This window comes from Zalophus californianus, chromosome 6 (genome assembly GCF_009762305.2).
Source record: "Zalophus californianus isolate mZalCal1 chromosome 6, mZalCal1.pri.v2, whole genome shotgun sequence".
Classification (NCBI taxonomy): domain Eukaryota; kingdom Metazoa; phylum Chordata; class Mammalia; order Carnivora; family Otariidae; genus Zalophus; species Zalophus californianus.
Genome location: NC_045600.1, coordinates 83983912 through 84002050, shown reverse-complemented (window position 1 = coordinate 84002050; position 18139 = coordinate 83983912). Strand labels below are relative to the sequence as shown.

Sequence of the window (18139 nt, the reverse complement as noted above, 5' to 3'; positions counted from 1 at the left end):
GGAACTCTTCTTTCCAACCTATACATTTATTTTTTTCTTTTTCTATTTAAAATGTATGCCACTTTTCTCCTTGACAATCCACAGATCTAAGGTTGCTTTTTTTTTTTTAATACTGTATTCACTTGAGAGAGAGAGAGAGAGAAAACGAGTGAGCTGTGGGGTGGGGCAGAGGGAGGGGGGAAGCAGACTCCCCGCCAAGCAGGAAGCCCTCATGCGGGGCTTGATCCCAGGACCCTGAGATCATGGCCTGAGCCAAAGGCAGATAGATGCTTAACCACCTGAGCCACCCAGGCGCCCTGTGATCTAAGATTTCTTAAGCCGCTATTTTTGATAAGGATCAAGGAGGCTCTGCTATCTCATTATTGACCCTGTCCAGGTTCTTTAACACCTCTTGAGAAATCAAGCAAGAATGATATAACTGACCAGGAGTTCTCATTTTGTTTTCCAGTCCCTCTCCACCTGAGATCCTCATCACCAATGGCGTGCTCGTGGTAATTTTTCCTTCCAGGTTCTGTAGCTCCAGAGGCCACACGCAGCTGCCGCTCCCAGGGGAACAGAACCATGGGAGAGAATACAGCCCACCCAAGCCCTTGTCCTAGAGCCTGCCAGGAGTCCGACTAACTAAAGCAGGCCAGCGGGGCTTGGGCAGGTGGGGTGGGGGCTGGGCCCCTGCTTCTGGGGAGGCGGGAGCTGGGGCATCCATCCCCTGGCCCAGCATCCCATACCCCACAAGGGTGATCCCTCTCCTTGGGAACCTCCCCAATTAAAGCATCTACTTGGAAGCAGCCTTCTCCCAGATTCAGCCTCTGTCCCCTTTCCCCCCAGCTCCAATTCCTCTACAAGCGCAAGCTCGGTGTTTTAAAAGATTTTCATAATTCAGCTATTGGTACAGACGTTTCAGTTAAATGCATCTAAAGCCTCAGGATTCGAGGAGATCTCTCCCCCAGAAATCAGTCTTTAGGAGGTTGTAGTAAAAGAATCTGACTTTTAGAAGACTATCTTGCTGGAAGTTCTCACTTCCAAAGCTCACAATGGAAAGCTCCCTCTTTTTATTTTGGACCAAATCACGCAGCTTCCATCCCTGACCTGTAGCGGAGAACATGACCCCTAGTAAACGGACCATATAGCCTAGATTTTTCAGGACTGCTTCATTTTCAAGTACTCCATCTCTTAATGAGATGACAAGTGTTGATTGGGTTCAGGAAATGTGGTCAGCACACCATTGTTCCCTGGAGTCGGTCCCAAATCCGACTGGCGCTGAATTTATCCCCTGGTTCATCTCCTCCATTTGGCCTGGCAGAGGGAGGGGGCAGATGGTGCTCAGACTGACCCTCCCTTCCTTTGTTTCAGTCTCGGCAAGTCTCCCGCCTGGAGGTTCATGCAGAATGCCAGAGGCGGAAGAAGAGCAGGAAAAGTGAGTCCTTTGACCTCTTCTCCTGCTGGGGGGACGGGGGTGGTGGTCAGTCTTTCTTCCCACAGCTGCCCTGGGCTCAGTCCTGACTGAGCTTGGCCGGGGCTCCTCAGGATCACCTCACCCTCAGGGGTCATGAACCCCTGGCCTCCCCCCTGCTCTGTAGGGACATGCACTTCCAGGCACCCATGGGACCCTCAGAACCTCTCAGGCCTGACGAGCGCCCTGGGTCGGGGTCAGTGACACAGTACGGCCTGCTCTACCCACACAGGTCAGGGCTGCACGCCTGATCTGGTGCACTGGTCAGCCCCAGGACAGGTGGGCACTGACAGCACCCACAGCCCCTCTAGCTGTGCCCCTTCCTCCTGGAAAGTCCTAGCATCTTATGGCGGGCAGGGACCTAAGAGACCCACAGTTACAAGAAGCTTCCGTTCACCGCCCCGTCCCATCTCAGGAGAGCAGCATGGCCGTGTGGACATGGGAGGGGGAGGGGGAAGAAGCCGTACCCCTAAACTGGTGGTATGGTGAGGGCCCATTTTCAGTGCAGGGCACCTCCTGGAGAAGCAGAATCTAGGAGGACCTGTCCAGAGGACTCAGCATCTCAGGGCTTGCTGGGGACCTCGTCTGTCCGCATCATACACCGCCTCACTAAATGCAGATTCCTGGGCCCTGCCCGGACCTACATTTTAACCAGTGCCCTAGATGCTTCTAAATCCCTGTCCCAGGTTCCTCCAGCTCATCAGCTTTCTCCTGGTCCAAGTTGGGGTGGAGAAGTGAGAGGCTTCTAGGGGCTCAGGCTTCTTGTCCCCTCTTTCAGTGAAGGACCTCCTGGTGACAGTGAAGGAGTCCTTCGAGCACACCCAACGCGTCTCATGCTGCCGGGAGCCCTGCTGCGCAAACCCGGCCTGCTTCCACTACCCCGAGTACTTCCAGCCCTGCCTGCACGTGGACGTGCCCAAGAACCAGTGGAGCAGCGGGGTACAAGACAGTGGCGGTGGGGTGGGGGGGACCGGTGCAGGCGGGGCTGCCAGAGGAGCCCCTCACCCCCTCACAGAACCCGCCCATCCTTCCAGCTTTGCTGTTGCTGTGCGCACAGGAAGACCAGCCCCATCCACCAGCCCCTTGACTGCCTTCCCGATGGCCAGACGGTGACCCTGCCCGTGGTAAGGGGGCCCCTGAGTAGCAACGCAGCCCGAAGCTCCTGTGGGAGAGGGGGAGAGCAGGAGGGGAGGGGTCGCGGGGTCGGGGGTGCCTCTCAGGCAGGGCCTCCTTAGGAGTCTTGTCGGGGAGAAGACTGCAGGCTGCGCTGTGGAGCCAAAGAGGGTGTGTAGTGGCTGAGCTCAGGATCATAGACGGAATCCAGGAGAGGGAAGGAGGGTAGTGTGTGTGCGTGTGCATATGAGTGTGCACATGTGTGTGCTGAGTCAAGTCAGGGTAGATGGTGTGGCGGCGAGACGCTGCTCCTTTGCTTGGGACCACTTGGCTCTAAATTGTCATCCCTGAAAGGCTGTTCATCTTTCCCTTCCCAGGGTGAGAACTGTGAATTACATATGAAGTCTACACCCTGGTAAAGTACCCTCCTTCTGTCTGTCCCTCTGATTTACTCATCCTAGGGAGTGAAACGTGGTTTTGATTTGTATTTCCCTGATGGCTGATGATGTTGAGCATCTTTTCATGGGCTTACTGGTCATTTTTATATCTTTTTGGGTATATCATTTATATCATTTTTAAAATGGGTTACTTGCCTCTTATTGTTAAGTTGTAAAGAGTTCTTTTTATACTCTGAATACAAGTCCCTTGTCAGATATATGATCTGCAAATATTTTCTCCTAGTCTGGAGGTTGTCTTTTTATATTCTTGGCAATGTCCTTGGAAGCAAAGGCATTTTGAACTTTGGTGAAGTCCAGTGCATGCATATTTTTTCTTTTGACACCTGTACTTTTGGTGTCATATTTCAGGAACTATTGCCTAATCCAAGCATGAAGATTTACTCCCCTGTTTTCTTCTAAGAGTTTTTATGGTCTTAGCTCTCACATTTAGGTCTATGACAGATTTTGAGTTAATTTGTATATACAGAGTGAAATAGGGATCCATCTTCATTCTTTTGCATGTGTATATCTGGTTGTCCCAACACCATTTGTGGAAAAGACTATTCTTTCCCCTCTGAATTGTCTTGGCACCCTTGCCGAAAATCAGTGATCTACGAGAGGAACACTCAGCAACTATCAACCAGCGTTGTTATTACTGTTGTTTTATTATTTATTTCTTGTTGAGGCCAAGGAAAGAGTTATTTCCTCATAGTTGTGTCTGTAGGCCTGTGCTCGGCATGGAGGAAACATGATGGCAGAGCTCCCAGGCTCTGCTTTCAAGGACATGTGCTCTGGTTGGTGACTCAGGCCACTAAGTAAGACTCGGTTCAGAAATTGTCAATGCCCATTCACCCAGAGTCCCCAGGGAACTAAGCCTGGGAGGACACCAGGGACGTAAGTAGGCAGAGGGAGGAAGCTTCTGGTGAAGGCAAGGGCTGCACAAAGCCTCAGAACCAGGACTGCTTCTGGGATCTGAAAACCTATGGGCCCTTCCAAGAAGTAGCAAATGGTGAGGTTGCACAGAGCAGCTAGGGTCTTGGCTGCCAGGCCAGGAGCCTGGACTTGTCCAGGGCAGGGATGTGGTAAAAAGAAGGCAGATGTTGGACATGCTATGGCAGCTCCGCCCCACCTGCCTTGCGGACCTGTAGGGATGAAAGGGTGACATCAGGAATATGAAGGGGTTTTGTCAGTTGCGCAAACACACAGAAGGAGTATTTACTCCAGGAGCAGGGAGAACTTACCAAAGAACGTGAACTCCACAGGAAAGCCCCTTACTGTAAAGCCTGGTCCAGAGGGATTGGCCAAAATGATCCCAGGGCTCCTTGTCACCCATGTCTAGCCTCAGGTTGTAGAAGATACATGGGGGCAGCCTTCCTGGACTTCCCAGATCGGGCTGAGGATGCAGAGGGTTTGATGAGTCCCCCATTTTGTCGAGGACCTGCTCAGAGTGTGTCAGGTGAGGCTTTAGGGGCTTTCTGTTTGTCAGTCTCAAGTGCTGCAGACAGTGCTGGGAGGTAAGCACGATTAGCCCCGTTTTACAGATGAGAAAGCAGAGACCCCAAGTCACAGAAATGGTATATGGCAGAACCAGTCTTCAAGCCTACGACCCACTGACCCTACAGCCATGTCTTCATTGTGGTGAAGTCTACAGGCTCGCTTATCAAGGTCCTCTGTCCCCGTAGCCCTCAGATGCTGGATGTGCGGCTGGGCTTCAGCCTGTGCCCCGCAGAGCAGGAGTTCCTGCAGAAGCGGAAGGTGGTGGTGGCGAAGGCCCTGCAACAGGTGTTGCAGCTGGAGGAGGACCTGTCTGCGGACGAGGTGGGTAAGCAGAGGCCTGCCGGCCGGGGCTTCAACCCCCTCTGAGCCGAGCTTGTCCTGCCCACACCGCACCCTGCCAGCCACCCCCAAGCCCTTCTCTGCCCCAGGCTGGCCTCGCCCCTGCATTTCCTGGGTGCCCAGCTGAGGGCTGTGCTGGATGTGATTCAGTTGTGTGTTTGCAAGGGGAGGGGCGGGGAGGGCAAAGTAGAGAGAGAAAGGAAGGAGCCCCCGCTGCTCCTCCCCATGCACCAACAGATCCCGAGGTGACTAATGAAGTCTTACTTACACAGAGACACAACGGCCTCCTCTCCCCAGCCAGGAAAACATCTGAAGCTCTACCACCTCCACTCAAAAGGCCCTGGGTTCTTTGTTCTTCAATTCTCTCTTCTCCCCAAATAGCACACGTACACAACCCCCCAGAAAAAAACAGCAGTTGGAAACTACAAAGAAGCAGCTTCCCCTGGAGGGCCAGCTTCTTTCCACGGGGCAGAAGGTGTGCCTTTGTTAGAGCCCTTTGTCACCTCCCTGCTATGGACTGAGGTCCACACCCCCCAGGAAGCAGGTCACCCTCCAAGTGCAAGAGGATGGAGACCTGGTGCCCGAGGAGGGCTCTGATGGGGCTTTAGCAGACACAAGGATCTTACTGTCCCTGCTCAAATAAAGAGAGTACGTCTTGGCAAGGATCGCCCTCCCCACTTTCCCATCTTTAGGGGAAAACACCAAGGGCATCTTAAACCCATGTAAATCCAGAGGTGACAACCCTGCTCCTTCCCACATCAAGAAGGAGCAGTGATTCCTGCTGTTGTACATACAGTATATACTGAGCACCTCTCGTGTGCCAGGTCTGGGCCTGGTGCCCTAATATCATATCCTTGCACGGAAGGAACCATTAGGGAATCTCACACTGGCTGGGTTCTCGAGCAAGTCCCTCAGCCCGCTGGACCCCAGTGTCGTCATCTGTTAACTGAGGGCTAGACTAACAGTGCAAAGAAGTCCTCCAGCCACAACGTTCTGATGGAGCAAGCTGTGTGAAGCTTCGCAGCCAGTTACCCTCACCAACTACTGGGTTTGGAGTGAAGATCTAATTCTAGACCTACCAGGTGGCCAGGTTTTGTGAGTGAAAGGCAGTTTTCAGGTCACTCAGTGCCTCGCTCTCTGCTGTCTGTAGCCAGTTCTCCCTCCACCACTGTTCTTTCTAAGCTTCCGTCTGTCCGTCTGTGTCTTCTCCCACCCCGCACCCCGCCCCAATAGGCTGCCTCTGTGTGCTCCCAGGTACCGCTGATAGCCATCATGGCCACTGGGGGTGGAACAAGATCCATGACCGCCATGTATGGCCACCTGCTGGGGCTGCAGAAGCTGAACATCCTGAACTGTGCCAGCTACATCACTGGCCTGTCTGGGGCCACCTGGTAAGGAGCTGGCTGCCACTGCCCAGTGGAGCCCAGAGCAAGCACTAAACAGGCTAGCCACGGGTCTCTGGTGAAGCTCTCCCCACCCCCAGGTAGCGTGACTCACAAAACCTGGGCAGCTCTACCCCTTACAGCTGTGTGACCTTGGGCAGCAGCTTCACTTCTCTGAGTCTCAGTTTCTGAATCTGTAAAATGGGTGTAACAATAGCACTGACCCCATGGGGTCGCTGTGTGAGGCTCTCCTAGTACCGGGTGTCCTGGGGCTGCAGCAGGGACCCGGAAACACAGTGGCTAGGACGCATGAACCACTCCCGCCACTGACCCATCCTGCCGGGAAGATGCAGTTGCCCTCTCCAAGCACGCCAGCTCTCCAAGGCCACGTGGAGCCGGCCCAGCTGCTCTGGCTGCCCCCACCCCAGCCCACCCCCATCCTTGCCTTGCCCCCCCCTCTGCCCTGGCAGCTCCCTCACTCTCTGCTGGTGAGCAAGGACAGCGGGCCAACCACCCCCCCCCCGCCCCCACAACATGAGGCCAGTGTGAGGTCAACTTCTCCACAGGAGCCACCGTGCCTAGGGCCCACACTGCTTGTAGAAGCCCAGAAAAATGTTTTACCTTCTTTTAAGATCAGGAAAAAAAAAAAAAAGAACTTCTCACCTGAGAACAAATATAACATTATTATATTTGTTTTTATACAACAATCATAAAACATAATTTTTAATATTTTTATGGTGGAAGAGGCCCACCAAGGTCATAACACAGCCCTGGCCGGGGACTCTTGACCACGAGGGGCTGCACCTTCTACCGTCAGGGACTGGTGGGCCTCTGAGCCCTCGAGGTCCCAAGCTGGCCCCTCATCCCGGAGGAGCTCTAGGTAACTTTCATCTGAGCAGTGGACGTGAACTTTCCCTAGAAAGGCCAAGGGCTGCTGGTGCATCAGGAACTCCGAGGCTTCAGCCCAGACGGGACAGGACAGCTGACGTTTATTGGCGTGGCTCATGGGTGGTACGCTAAGGAGATAAAACCTGCTTCCCTCAGGGCCCAGGGGTGCCTGCATCCTTCTGAGCAGGAGACTGGGAGGAACTTAGGGGGAAGTGGGGGGAGGGGAAGGGTCTCCTGGTCTGGGAAAGCACTGGGAAGTATCCTTTTAAAATCAATCATTTCTAATGGTTTTGAAAGCTCTTTAAACATATAAAAGTAAGAGTGAATCTTATGGAGAGCAGGGTGCTTTTTGTCCATGAAATCTCTTGACCAAACCCCACCTCCCCAGACCAGAAACAAGCCCTGTGGAGGAAGAGGCCACTGTTCAGACAACAGTGATGCTGCAGACAAAGTCACCTAGGGCACGGGGTTCCAGGGTCCTGACATCGACAGAAAGGCTGGGTCCAGGCCAAGAAGAGACCCAGGGCTAGAGGGGTCTCCGTCTTTGTTTTACTCCTTCCCACTGCCCACATATAAGTTCAGAAGAAGCAGGGGAAGTAAATCTTTCGCCAGCATCATAATTATGGGAATGAGTGTGGCAGAGTGGAAAGAGTCCAGGATCTGGAATCAGCCAAGCCTGGGTTCCAATGTTGGCCTCACCGCTCCACGACCCAGCACACACTTTGTGCTGGCCACTGTTCAAACCACTTTAAATTGCATTAACTCGTGTGATCTTCACAATAACTCTTTGAGGTAGGTACAGTCACAATTCTCTCCATTCCACAGATGGGGAAACTGATGTGAAGAGCAGTTAGATAACTTGCCCAAGATTACACAGCTAGTGAGTGGCAGAGTCTGGTTTTGAACCCAGAAAGATCTGGGTACAGAATCCTCACTCTTTTTTCTTTTTCTTTTTTTAAGATTTTATTTATTTATTTGAGAGAGAGAGAGAACACGAGCAGGGGGAGGGGCAGAGAGAGAGGGGGAATCAGACTCCCTGCTAAGCAGGGAGCCTGATCCAGGGCTCAATCCCAGGAGCCAGGATCATGACCTGAGCCGAAGGCAGACACTTAACTGACTGCACCGCCCAGGTGTCCCCAGAATCCTCACTCTCAAGCAACATGCTATACCTGGCACAAGGTGGCCATTGTGACTATGAATAATAACGTTCACCCCTTTCCTCCAGGCTCCTTCCCTGGTGAGTTAGGGTCTCCCACGATCTGTCCACCTTCTCTCTGGCCAGGGTCCAGTGTTGATTGGACCTGGACTGGCTCAGTTCTATCTCCATGTGTGTGTCTCTCTCTCTCCAGGACCATGGCTACCTTGTACCGTGACCCTAACTGGTCCTCTAAAAACCTAGAGCCTGCCATATTTGAGGCACGGAGGCACGTGGTCAAGGACAAGATGCCTGCCCTCTTCCCAGACCAGCTCTCCAAATTCCAGGAGGAACTTCGGCAGCGCAGTCAGGAAGGCTACAAGGTCACCTTCACAGATTTCTGGGGCCTGCTGGTTGAGGCCTGTCTGGGGGATGAGGTAGGTGCTCAGCTTCTTCTGAAGTCCAACCTGCCCTGGCTGATGACCAGCTGTCTCTCTTCATGGCTGGGACGGGTGGGCCGGGGACGGTTCTGGACTTACTTCTCATGAGAAGGAAGTTAGCTTACACCTGCAGATTCATCTGTGGACAGTAGGAAGCATGAGGTGCCCGAGCGCATGACGGAGGAAGATGGTGGAATTGTCTTCCCACATGCCTTTTGTGTATGACTGAGACCCTTGTGGTGGGGATGGCTTAGGAGCAGTCCTGCAGAGCGGCAGCATGTCCTCTGAGAGCCATGCCAAGACACCAGGAGAGAACACAGGGAGGGAGCTGGGGGAGGCTGGAGAGGCATCAGACTGCGATACAAGTCTGACCCCAAGTGGAGGAGAGAGGGAAGAAGGGCTGGGTGGAAGCATCCTAGACTGCTGGTCTGGAAGGTTCAGCAAGGCCCCTGGAGAGTCCTTCAAACAAGCTGTCTGTCAGAGGAGTTTGGTGCCCGCCATGGGCATAAATGGGCTGCCTCAGGATCCCTGCTGTTCTCAGTCATGTGCTGGTCTAGATGCAGGTCATTCCTAAAATGAAGGATGACCTGAACCTCATCTTCAAAGTGCATTCATTCCTTCATTTTTTTTTCTTTCAAAAAAAATTAAGTACCTCCTGCACATCAGAAACTGTGCTAGGCAATGGGGATTCAGAACTGAGGCACTCACAGCTTTTGATGGAGCCACCCACCCTCCCCCTCTTGATAATCCACCATCTAATCTGTGCTCATGATGAAGCAGGGCAGGCGGAGACTGAGGGCATTGGCCTTTGGATTCAGGCGGGATAGGATTTAAATCTGGGTCCTGCTTTGTGCTATTCCTTAAATGGGAACTACATCAATGAGCGGTAGTTAATATTTCTAGCAATACTTAGTGCTCCATGTGATAAGGAGGAAAGCACCCCGGCTTTTGACAACAGACATCTGAGTGTTGCCTGGGGTTTGGTATGAGGAGGAGCCAAGGTTCCCAGGAGAGCAAGTGTAGGATTGAAATTAGGAGGTCTCTGCTGTTCCACTCTGGCCAGGGCAAGAGCCTCTTTCCCTTGGGCCCCCTTGACAGTGAGCATGGACTGGGTTCTTCCCTGAGTCTATAGTTTTCTCTCTACTTCCAGGACTTAGCTCCGCAGTGCCCCGATCTCTGGGCCATTATGTTAGGCACCCTGCTTGCCTTTCAAGGGAAGCCTAAGAGTTGTTTGTCCCACAGGTGTGTTTAGCAGCCCACACAAGGTCGGGGTCTTCACACACTTGAACAACCAGGGATGGGCACCCAGCAGGCAGCTGCTTAGAGCCTAGGGTCAGAGCATGGGCTCTAGCCCCTCAACTGGCCTGTCTATACTGGCTGATTCATTTCGGGAGGTGGCTTGTGGCCCTGGCTGATCTGCAGGCTCCCCTCTGATTTGGCAGCACCGTGCTCTGGGGACTCAGAGGGACCTTGGCTGACAGCTTGTGCACCATTTCCAAGCCTTTTGTTTAAATTTTCTTACAAGCAGCTTTTTCCCCCTCCCAAACAAATTTTATGAGAGAGCCTAACATGCAAAGCAGATAAGAAAAATGGACCTACTCCAGGGTACATCAGGTGGAAGATGATGGGGATGAAGGGGGACAGTGGTGGCCTTTTCCGCCCCTACCTTTTCCTGCTCTGGTCGTTGAGACTCGGGGGGAATCCTGGGACTCTGAGGGACAGCCCTAAGCTATAGATTCAGTCCCACTCCCATCCAGTACGTCTGGGATGGTGACTAGCCCAGGGACGAGCGAACGTTGTACGGGTACATTGACTGGTGTTGGCTGGGACCTGCACAGCCGCCAGGTGGGCTCAGGAGTCGGGAAATGGCCTGCTGGAGGTCCAGACCGTCCCCCTTATTCTGCACTGTCCCCAGGCTGCCTCTGCTCCTTCACCATTTCATCTCCCCACAGAGAAATGAATCCAAACTGTCAGATCAGCGTGCTGCTCTGTGTGAGGGCCAGAACCCCCTGCCCATCTACCTCACCATCAATGTCAAGGATGATGTAAGCAACCAGGATTTCAGAGGTAACACTGGTGGCTAGAAATTTATAAGGGTGTCCCTTCTCGGCAGGCAAAGGTACCCAGCGCCCCCAGCACACGCACAACCCACCACATACCTTTACCACCCTCCATCTCGACTTTGCTACCCCTTCTGTGTGGATAGATCAGGCTGGTGGGGGCTTGTGGCTTTTCTAGAAGCAGACATTTGATGGGACGGGGCAATAAAGTTATGAAGGGAAGGGGTTCTAGATATTTCTTAAGGTGCCCAGAATGAGGGACTCTAGAAAGCTGCCCTGATTCGAGGTCGGTTGTGGTCTCTGTTTATCCAGCTTGGTGGAGCAAATGAACAATGCAGGTGGCAAGGCGGTTTTGCCCGGCCAGCAGAAACCAGTCGTGGGCGCCCCCTTGTGCCTTGTGGGGGGACTGTGGCCTCCATGTTGCAGGTCCCCCAAGGCCCCGGTCCTGTAGGAGCCCTGAGGAGGGAGGGTTGGGCTGTCCAGGCTGGAGACTGACACCCCACCCTGCTGCTTCCTGGGCAGAGTGGTGTGAGTTCTCCCCCTATGAGGTGGGCCTGCAGAAGTACGGGGCCTTCATCCCCACCGAGCTCTTTGGCTCTGAGTTCTTCATGGGGCGGCTGATGAAGAGGATCCCAGAGTCGCGGATGTGCTACATGCTAGGTGACTCCTGGCCCGGGAGGCCCGTGGGGACCCCGCCCCATGCTGGGCAGGCCCCCCTCCCTTTGAATTAGAGGAGTGACAGGGAGGCCTGCTCCGTTCCCCCAGGATCTTGTCCTGGGTGCTGGTGCTGGTTTGGGTTATCCCTTGAGCATGCGACCCTCCTGCATTTGCCAGCATGCCCTCATCCGTCATGGGGGTCCTGCTGCCCTGTGGGGGGAGGGGAATCAAAGTCTGTCTCACCCCCTGAGCAGCCCAACTGGGAGGGAACATCAAGGCCAAGGTAGAAGTAGTCAGTGTTTGGGTGGCTGGGGGCTCTGGGGCAGAGGTGCTCACGGCTGGCCCTGCCCCCTAGGCCTGTGGAGCAGCATCTTCTCCCTAAACTTGCTTGATGCCTGGAATCTGTCCCAAAGCTCAGAGGAGTTTTTCCACAGATGGACCAGGGAGAGAGTGCACGACATCGGTGGGTAACCCCACTGGCTTCCCCTCTTGGCTGGGTGATGCGGGGGAGGGGTGGATCACAAACCTAGTGTTTCAACGTCGTCATCTCTGTGGTTCAGAGATGAGAAAGCAGCTAGGGTGGGGTCGTCCCTGCCTGAAGGGGAAGGTGATCAAGTCTCCATCACAAGTTTCAGGGGTCCGCCCGGGCCTGGCTGGGGGTGGAGGAGGGGCCAGCAGAGTGGTACAGTGCCCAGGAGGGCCAAGGGGGTAGGGATCCACAAGCGCAGTTACAGGGGTGCTTCTAGATTCCCGGTCCTCTCTGGGACCCGCCCCCCTTACCTGTCATCACTCCTCTTCTCCACCACCCTGTCCCTGGTCTCTAAGTCTCCAGTGCCAGGGCCTTAACAACTAGGCAAGGAAGGTGTGATCTGCACTTACAGTGGCTGACCCCTGGGTGCCGGGTAACCATGCAGGCTCTGCTTGGGCCACCCGGGGACCCCAGCTCTTGTGACCCGCCTTCCATCCTCCCTCTCCCCTGCAGAAGATGAGCCACTCCTGCCTGAAATCCCCAAATGTGATGCCAACGTCTTGGACACTGCGGTGGTGATCCCAGGGTCATGGCTCTCCAGTACTTTCCGCAGCATCCTCACCCACCGGTCGTTTGTGTCTCAGTTCCACAACTTCCTGTTGGGCCTGCAGCTGCACACCGACTACCTCCAGAACAGCCAGTTCTCCAGGTGGAGAGGTAACCCTCCCTGGCTGCCCACCTCTGCCTGGATAAAGGAGAAGGGCACGTTGGGGCTGCCATGGAGGAATGGTGGCAAAGCTCCTCTGACCACGTTCGTAGGGGTGGGGGGGAAAGGGGGGCAGACTCTCCTGAGGGCGTCTTCCACGTTTGGTGAGGTTCTGAACGTAGGTGGAGCAGTGTTGGTATTTAATTACTTGAATCTGTACAACAATCCCAACAAGTAGAAGTTGGGACCCTGCTGGGGAAATGAGGGCCCTGACTTTCTCTCGTTGTGCTCTGGGGGCACCTTTTAATGTGAATGGTGCCCCTGAGAGTTGGGTAGGGATGGTCCAGCTCAAGAACCCCCAAATGGTAAGTGGCAGAGCCAGGTCTTAAATTGTGGTCATGTAGCTTCAACTCAGTGCCCCCTCCCCACGCTGCTCAAAAATTGATTTGCCCCCATCACCGGTATTTTCCTTGGCCACAGCCTGCAAATGGCTGCTTTGACCTGGCCTAAAAATCCTCATTCTCGATGTCTGGGGCAGAAAGGGCAGCTGGCTCTGGGCCCAGGGTGTGCACTAATTTATAAGATAGTTTTATACCCCTGCAACCCCAAACCTCTGTGGCTGAGTCAGAGTGGTTTTTCTCTGTGTGTTCCATAAAAGACTTGCTACAACCCCAAGATAATGCTATTCTTTATCAGCCCACCCCAAGGGACACCGGGACTCACCGGGGGTCCTAGCTGGAAGGGAGAGGGCCCAAAGCCCAGACCCAGGTGAAGCAGCTCCAGGCAGGGCATTCTGCCCACAGAATGGGACCGACCACTGAGATCAGGGCACCAAGGCATGATGGTAACTGGAAATCCTGGCTTTCAGACACGGTGCTAGATGGTTTCCCAAACCAGCTGACAGAGTCTGTGAAGCACTTGTGCCTGTTGGACACCGCATTCTTCGTCAACTCCAGCTACCCACCCCTCCTTAGGCCCGAGAGAAAAGTCGATCTCATCATCCACCTCAATTACTGTGCTGGGTCCCAGACAAAGGCAAGTGTGACAAAGAAAGGCTCCTGCCTGAGCAGAAGCGCTGTGCCTCTTCTGAGACAGGCCACATACTGAGCCTTCACGAAACTGGGAAATGGGAGAACGTGCATTCCCCACAGGCCCCAAGACTTAGCATCAGAGAAACTCAAGCAGCTCTACCCGATGTAAGGTTAGCCATCCAAACCTCAAGGGGCAGCCAGCTGGCCCTCACATGCAGTGTGGCCTTTAAAGAGACCCAGGGAGCGAATTCTAGTTTTATTTCAGCAATTTTATTATCTGACCACTTGCTGCATTTGGCAATTTGTCAGCTGCAAAAAAACAGGAGTTCTTAAAAATAACCTTAATGGAGTCCAGTCAATTCTAAAGTTTTGCACCACTTCAAGAGTTTATAATGTCCTATTTTCAAAATAATCACATTGCCCTTTTCCTCAGGAAATATGACCCTCCATGTGATTATATTAAAAGCCAGGACCAGAGGTTTTTGTTTATTTTTCTCTATTTACCTTTGAAAAGTTCTGGCCTTTTAAGGGGAAGAAATTGTTTTTTGGTCTCCTTTAGTACAGTCCTATCCTGAAGCCCAGGAAAGGGGCGTAGAGACAGAGGATAAGCATGACACCAATGGTGAGGGGTCAAGTTTATAAATGAGTGACGGCATGCTTTCCTACACGTGCTCGCCCTTGATCTTTACACCCGCTCTTCGAGGTGGATGGCACAACAACTATTATTCCTGTATTATAGGCTGGGAAACTGAGACACAGAGAGGGGTCAGTGGCTTGCTCAAGATCACGCTACTAGTGAGCTTGGAACGGGGGGCAGAAGTGAGGGAATTCTGACATTATCAGTCCACCGCTCTTTCTGTTACATCATGTTTATAAAGATGCCCTTTCAGAGTCCTTTCCAGCCTTGTGGCCCTTCGTCCGTTCCAAAGGCCATGCACATCCCACAGGAGCCTGGCCGGACATGGCCAGATGTGGCAAAGCTCCAATCACCCTCATGCTGCCGCCCACATCTACCCAGGTCTGTGTTTGGGTGAAGCATCATTGAAAGGGCTTCTGTCCACCTTCAGAAGGAGCTTGTAGTTGGACCCACACCAACTCTCAGGCTCTTTGCTCTGAAAATAGCCCAAAGAGGCAAAGTAGTTGGAGACCTGAGTTGTTGGCTGGGGAGATCAGGAAGCTGGATCTAGAGCTCCAGGTTGCTTACTCACTCCCACCCTTCCTAATCCTCCAGCGTGTCCTGTTCTATTCCAGCCCATGAAACAAACCTGTGAGTACTGCACAGTGCAGAACATCCCCTTCCCCAAATATGAGTTGCAAGAGGACGAGGAAAACCTCAAGGAGTGCTACTTGCTGGAGAACTCCCAGGAGCCTGATGCCCCCATCATCCTTTTCTTCCCACTCATCAACGACACCTTCCAGAAGTACAAGGCCCCAGGTAAGCCGCCTCTGAACTCGGTTCCCACCACCCACTGGCCTTGGGCCAAGAGCTCCTATGTTTGGACTTGTGCAGTCTTCTGACTTTGCTAACAGGGAAGCCCAGCTTAGCTCTGGTCTGAACCAACGTTGGCTTTGGAAGAAAACAAAGCCCCCCACCCCTGCATGAGCCAGCAATGTCATCCTCTACTCTTGCAGTCATTCAACATTTATTGACATCCCACTAGGTGCCTGGCTCTGTGTCCTGCCAGGGTGGTCCTAAGATGGGCAAGCTGCATCCCTGCCCTGAGGAGCATGGAGGTGTGCATGTGTGTGTGTGTGTGTGTGTGTGTGTTCCCCCGTGCATGCATGTGTGTGTGCCCACGTGTGCTGGGACAGGCCATGGGGAGAGAGACAGACACAAGCCCTTACAACCTTCCGTGTATAGCAAGTCCTTCTGCTGCCTCCAGGTGTGGCGCGAAGCCCCGAGGAGCTGGAACAGGGCCACGTGGACATTTATGGCCCCCAAACTCCATACGCTACCAAGGAGCTGACATACACAGAGGCCGCCTTTGACAAGCTGGTGAAGCTCTCTGAGTACAACATCCTGAATAACAAGGACAAGCTCCTTCAGGCCTTGAGACTGGCGGTGGAGAAGAAGAAACACCTGAAGAGCGAGTGTCCCTCCTAAGTCCCAGCGAGCCTCACCGATCTCGTGTCTGCTTCTATGGTCAGAGGCGTGGAGCCCACTGGGGCTGACCAGCTTGCTCAGCCGGCTCTGCTCTCTGGCAAGGGGTATAGGCAGGCTGACCTGGGCTTTTTATCAAAAAAAAATAAAAATTTTAAAAAGTTGAGGGAGATAGAGAAAGAGACAAAAGGAACATAACACGGGCATGTGTTGGGATTTTAGACCCACAGGAATTTTTTTAAACCTTTCCCTGCAGGGAAGGAGGTCCAGTAGCCACAGGGTCCCACACATGCCCCAAGTATGGAGAATAAAAGCATGGCCTGTGGAAGAGACAGGTTCCCCAGAAACCTCGGCCTGCGAGCTGGAGCTCAAAGCCCCCTTGATTCTACTCCCCTCGGCCTCCTGGCACAGAACGCCTCCAGGAATGAACAAGAGGAGGACCTAAGAGTACTCCGGGTTCTCTGGAAAAAAACGCCTTTGTAAAATTAAGGCAATCATTATTTTTATAGGCTACTATATTTTGTGGTTTTCGTTGTTTTGAATCAGGGTATTCATAGATAGTGTGATGATCTAGGAGATCTTGACCAAGCACTAGACCGAGAACTGGTCTCTTCAGTAACAAAGCCAAACAGGTGACGGGCAGGTCTCAGCAGTCCCCCTCCAGCCGCTCAGAGCCCCTGGACCACTGATCCCTGGGATCTGAACCAGGCAGCCTCATCTGAGCACCCAGCTCCAATGACATGCCCGGCAAAGCCTGCACCTGCAGCTCAAGCTCTCGGAACAAGGATCTGGGGTGCAGCTCAGGGATGTCTGAGCAGGGAAATGGAGTCAGGCATCAGGCCAGCACTCGCCAGCCAGCCTGTCCCAGGAGCACTCCTCGGTTCCCTTCTCACCTTCCTCTCTGGTTTCCAGACGGGATTATTTATTTCTAAATGGGATTCCTCTTATTTATCACGTAAACACCATGGCCAGGACATCCCTAGCTCTCGGAGAGTCGCCCTAGGCAACTCTCAACGAGGAAGACTCAACCCTTAAAGGAGTAGGTTAGCCCTGAGGAAGAAGCCCATCTGTCCTTGCAGAAGGTTGGCAGACAAGTCACTGGGAAAGCCCTGGGACACAGAGAAGCCCAAAGTATCCAGGCCTCCCATCAGGCTAGGAACTTGACTAAAGAAATATGTAACCTGAGCCATGGAGATGTCCAGGCCAATGGAAGGTGTGACCAGAAAGCATGAAGCCCAGCAAACCTGGAAGACTTGCCCTCTTTCCTGGCCTCTATGCTCCCGAAGCAGTCCTTGGGTTGCTAGGAAATGATGAGTGGTGACAAGTAACGAAAGTCCAGAAAAACCGGCTTCCAAAATCCATCCTTGCTACTCAAGGTGTGGTGGGGGACTGGTTAGACATGCAGAGAAGCTCAGGCCCCACCTCAGGTCTGCTGGATCAGAATCTGCATTTTAAGGAGATTCCCACCTCCTTTCTGCGCACCGCCCACATCCCCATGAGGCTACACATATTAAATTTCAGCGGTGTGGATTTATGCCCTACTCTCCTACAAGCTTGGAAAGCAGGAATCCATTAATGCCCCTAACCCACTGGTAAACAGGGCTCCTGGACCTGCAAAACTGGTCCCCACCCAGATAATTCAGACCTGGGATGCCGCCCATCCTCTACGCCAGAGCAGCCAACAGCCTCCACTTTGACATCTTTTCTCTCCATCTGCAACAAACAGGCTTTCCTTAAATTAGAGTGAGCCACACTGTAAGACCTGTTTGCTGGACAGTGAAGACAGCCCTGCCTTGGATTCATCAAAGTGTGTACAATGAGGCTTATAAAAATCACTGTAGTATTTGAGCCCAGAATAAAATGGCCATGTGGGTAAATGCTGTTGACTCATCTTCATTCATTATCTGGTGCTGCAAAAGCAGCCTGACTCCTGCCCTCACCCCTGCCTGGGCTTCTCACACACCACTGTGTTCTGTCCCCAGTCCCCGTGAAAACACTTCTCCCCAAGGTCACCAATGTCCTGATTGCCAGATACACTGAGCCAAATGGCACCAGCCCTTTACAGGCCTTATCTTACTTGACTGTTCTCGATATTTGGCACCACAGACCACCCCTCCTTCCTGAAACCCTCCCTTCCCACACTTCCTTGCCAACAGCAGTTCAACTCAGTTCCGCCTGCAAATATTTCTTGCTTTCTCGCTGCATGCCAGTCACTGTGGTAGGCACTGGGACAATAAAAATGATTAACAATTGACCCCACACTTCAAGGAGCTTCCTTCTCGTCCCACGTAGAAGAGCTTCATCAAAACAGAGCCTTGCAAAACAAAGGGAAATTTCGGTATTAGCCGTGTACACATGAGGACCGCATTAGGGGCTGCCAACTAGGCTTCCCCCCAGAGGGAAGGGGCCAGGTTTGCTGGACACCATCCAGCCT

General features: G+C 53.1%; 1 protein-coding gene across 1 annotated transcript in view; it reads left to right on the top strand.

The window, feature by feature from the left end:
- The window catches only part of PLA2G4E (phospholipase A2 group IVE), a 66241-nt gene extending 50455 nt beyond the window's left edge, over positions 1 to 15786 (top strand). The window contains exons 6-20 of the mRNA XM_027572022.1: positions 449 to 491; positions 1351 to 1414; positions 2229 to 2389; positions 2485 to 2574; positions 2941 to 2978; positions 4683 to 4818; positions 6091 to 6227; positions 8456 to 8678; positions 10634 to 10748; positions 11264 to 11401; positions 11754 to 11861; positions 12381 to 12584; positions 13442 to 13608; positions 14856 to 15039; positions 15488 to 15786. Coding sequence (XP_027427823.1) covers positions 449 to 491; positions 1351 to 1414; positions 2229 to 2389; positions 2485 to 2574; positions 2941 to 2978; positions 4683 to 4818; positions 6091 to 6227; positions 8456 to 8678; positions 10634 to 10748; positions 11264 to 11401; positions 11754 to 11861; positions 12381 to 12584; positions 13442 to 13608; positions 14856 to 15039; positions 15488 to 15708 — 2029 coding nt within the window. The 3' untranslated portion in view covers positions 15709 to 15786. The remainder of the gene's footprint in view (positions 1 to 448; positions 492 to 1350; positions 1415 to 2228; positions 2390 to 2484; positions 2575 to 2940; positions 2979 to 4682; positions 4819 to 6090; positions 6228 to 8455; positions 8679 to 10633; positions 10749 to 11263; positions 11402 to 11753; positions 11862 to 12380; positions 12585 to 13441; positions 13609 to 14855; positions 15040 to 15487) is intronic.
- Positions 15787 to 18139: the final 2353 nt, after the last annotated feature.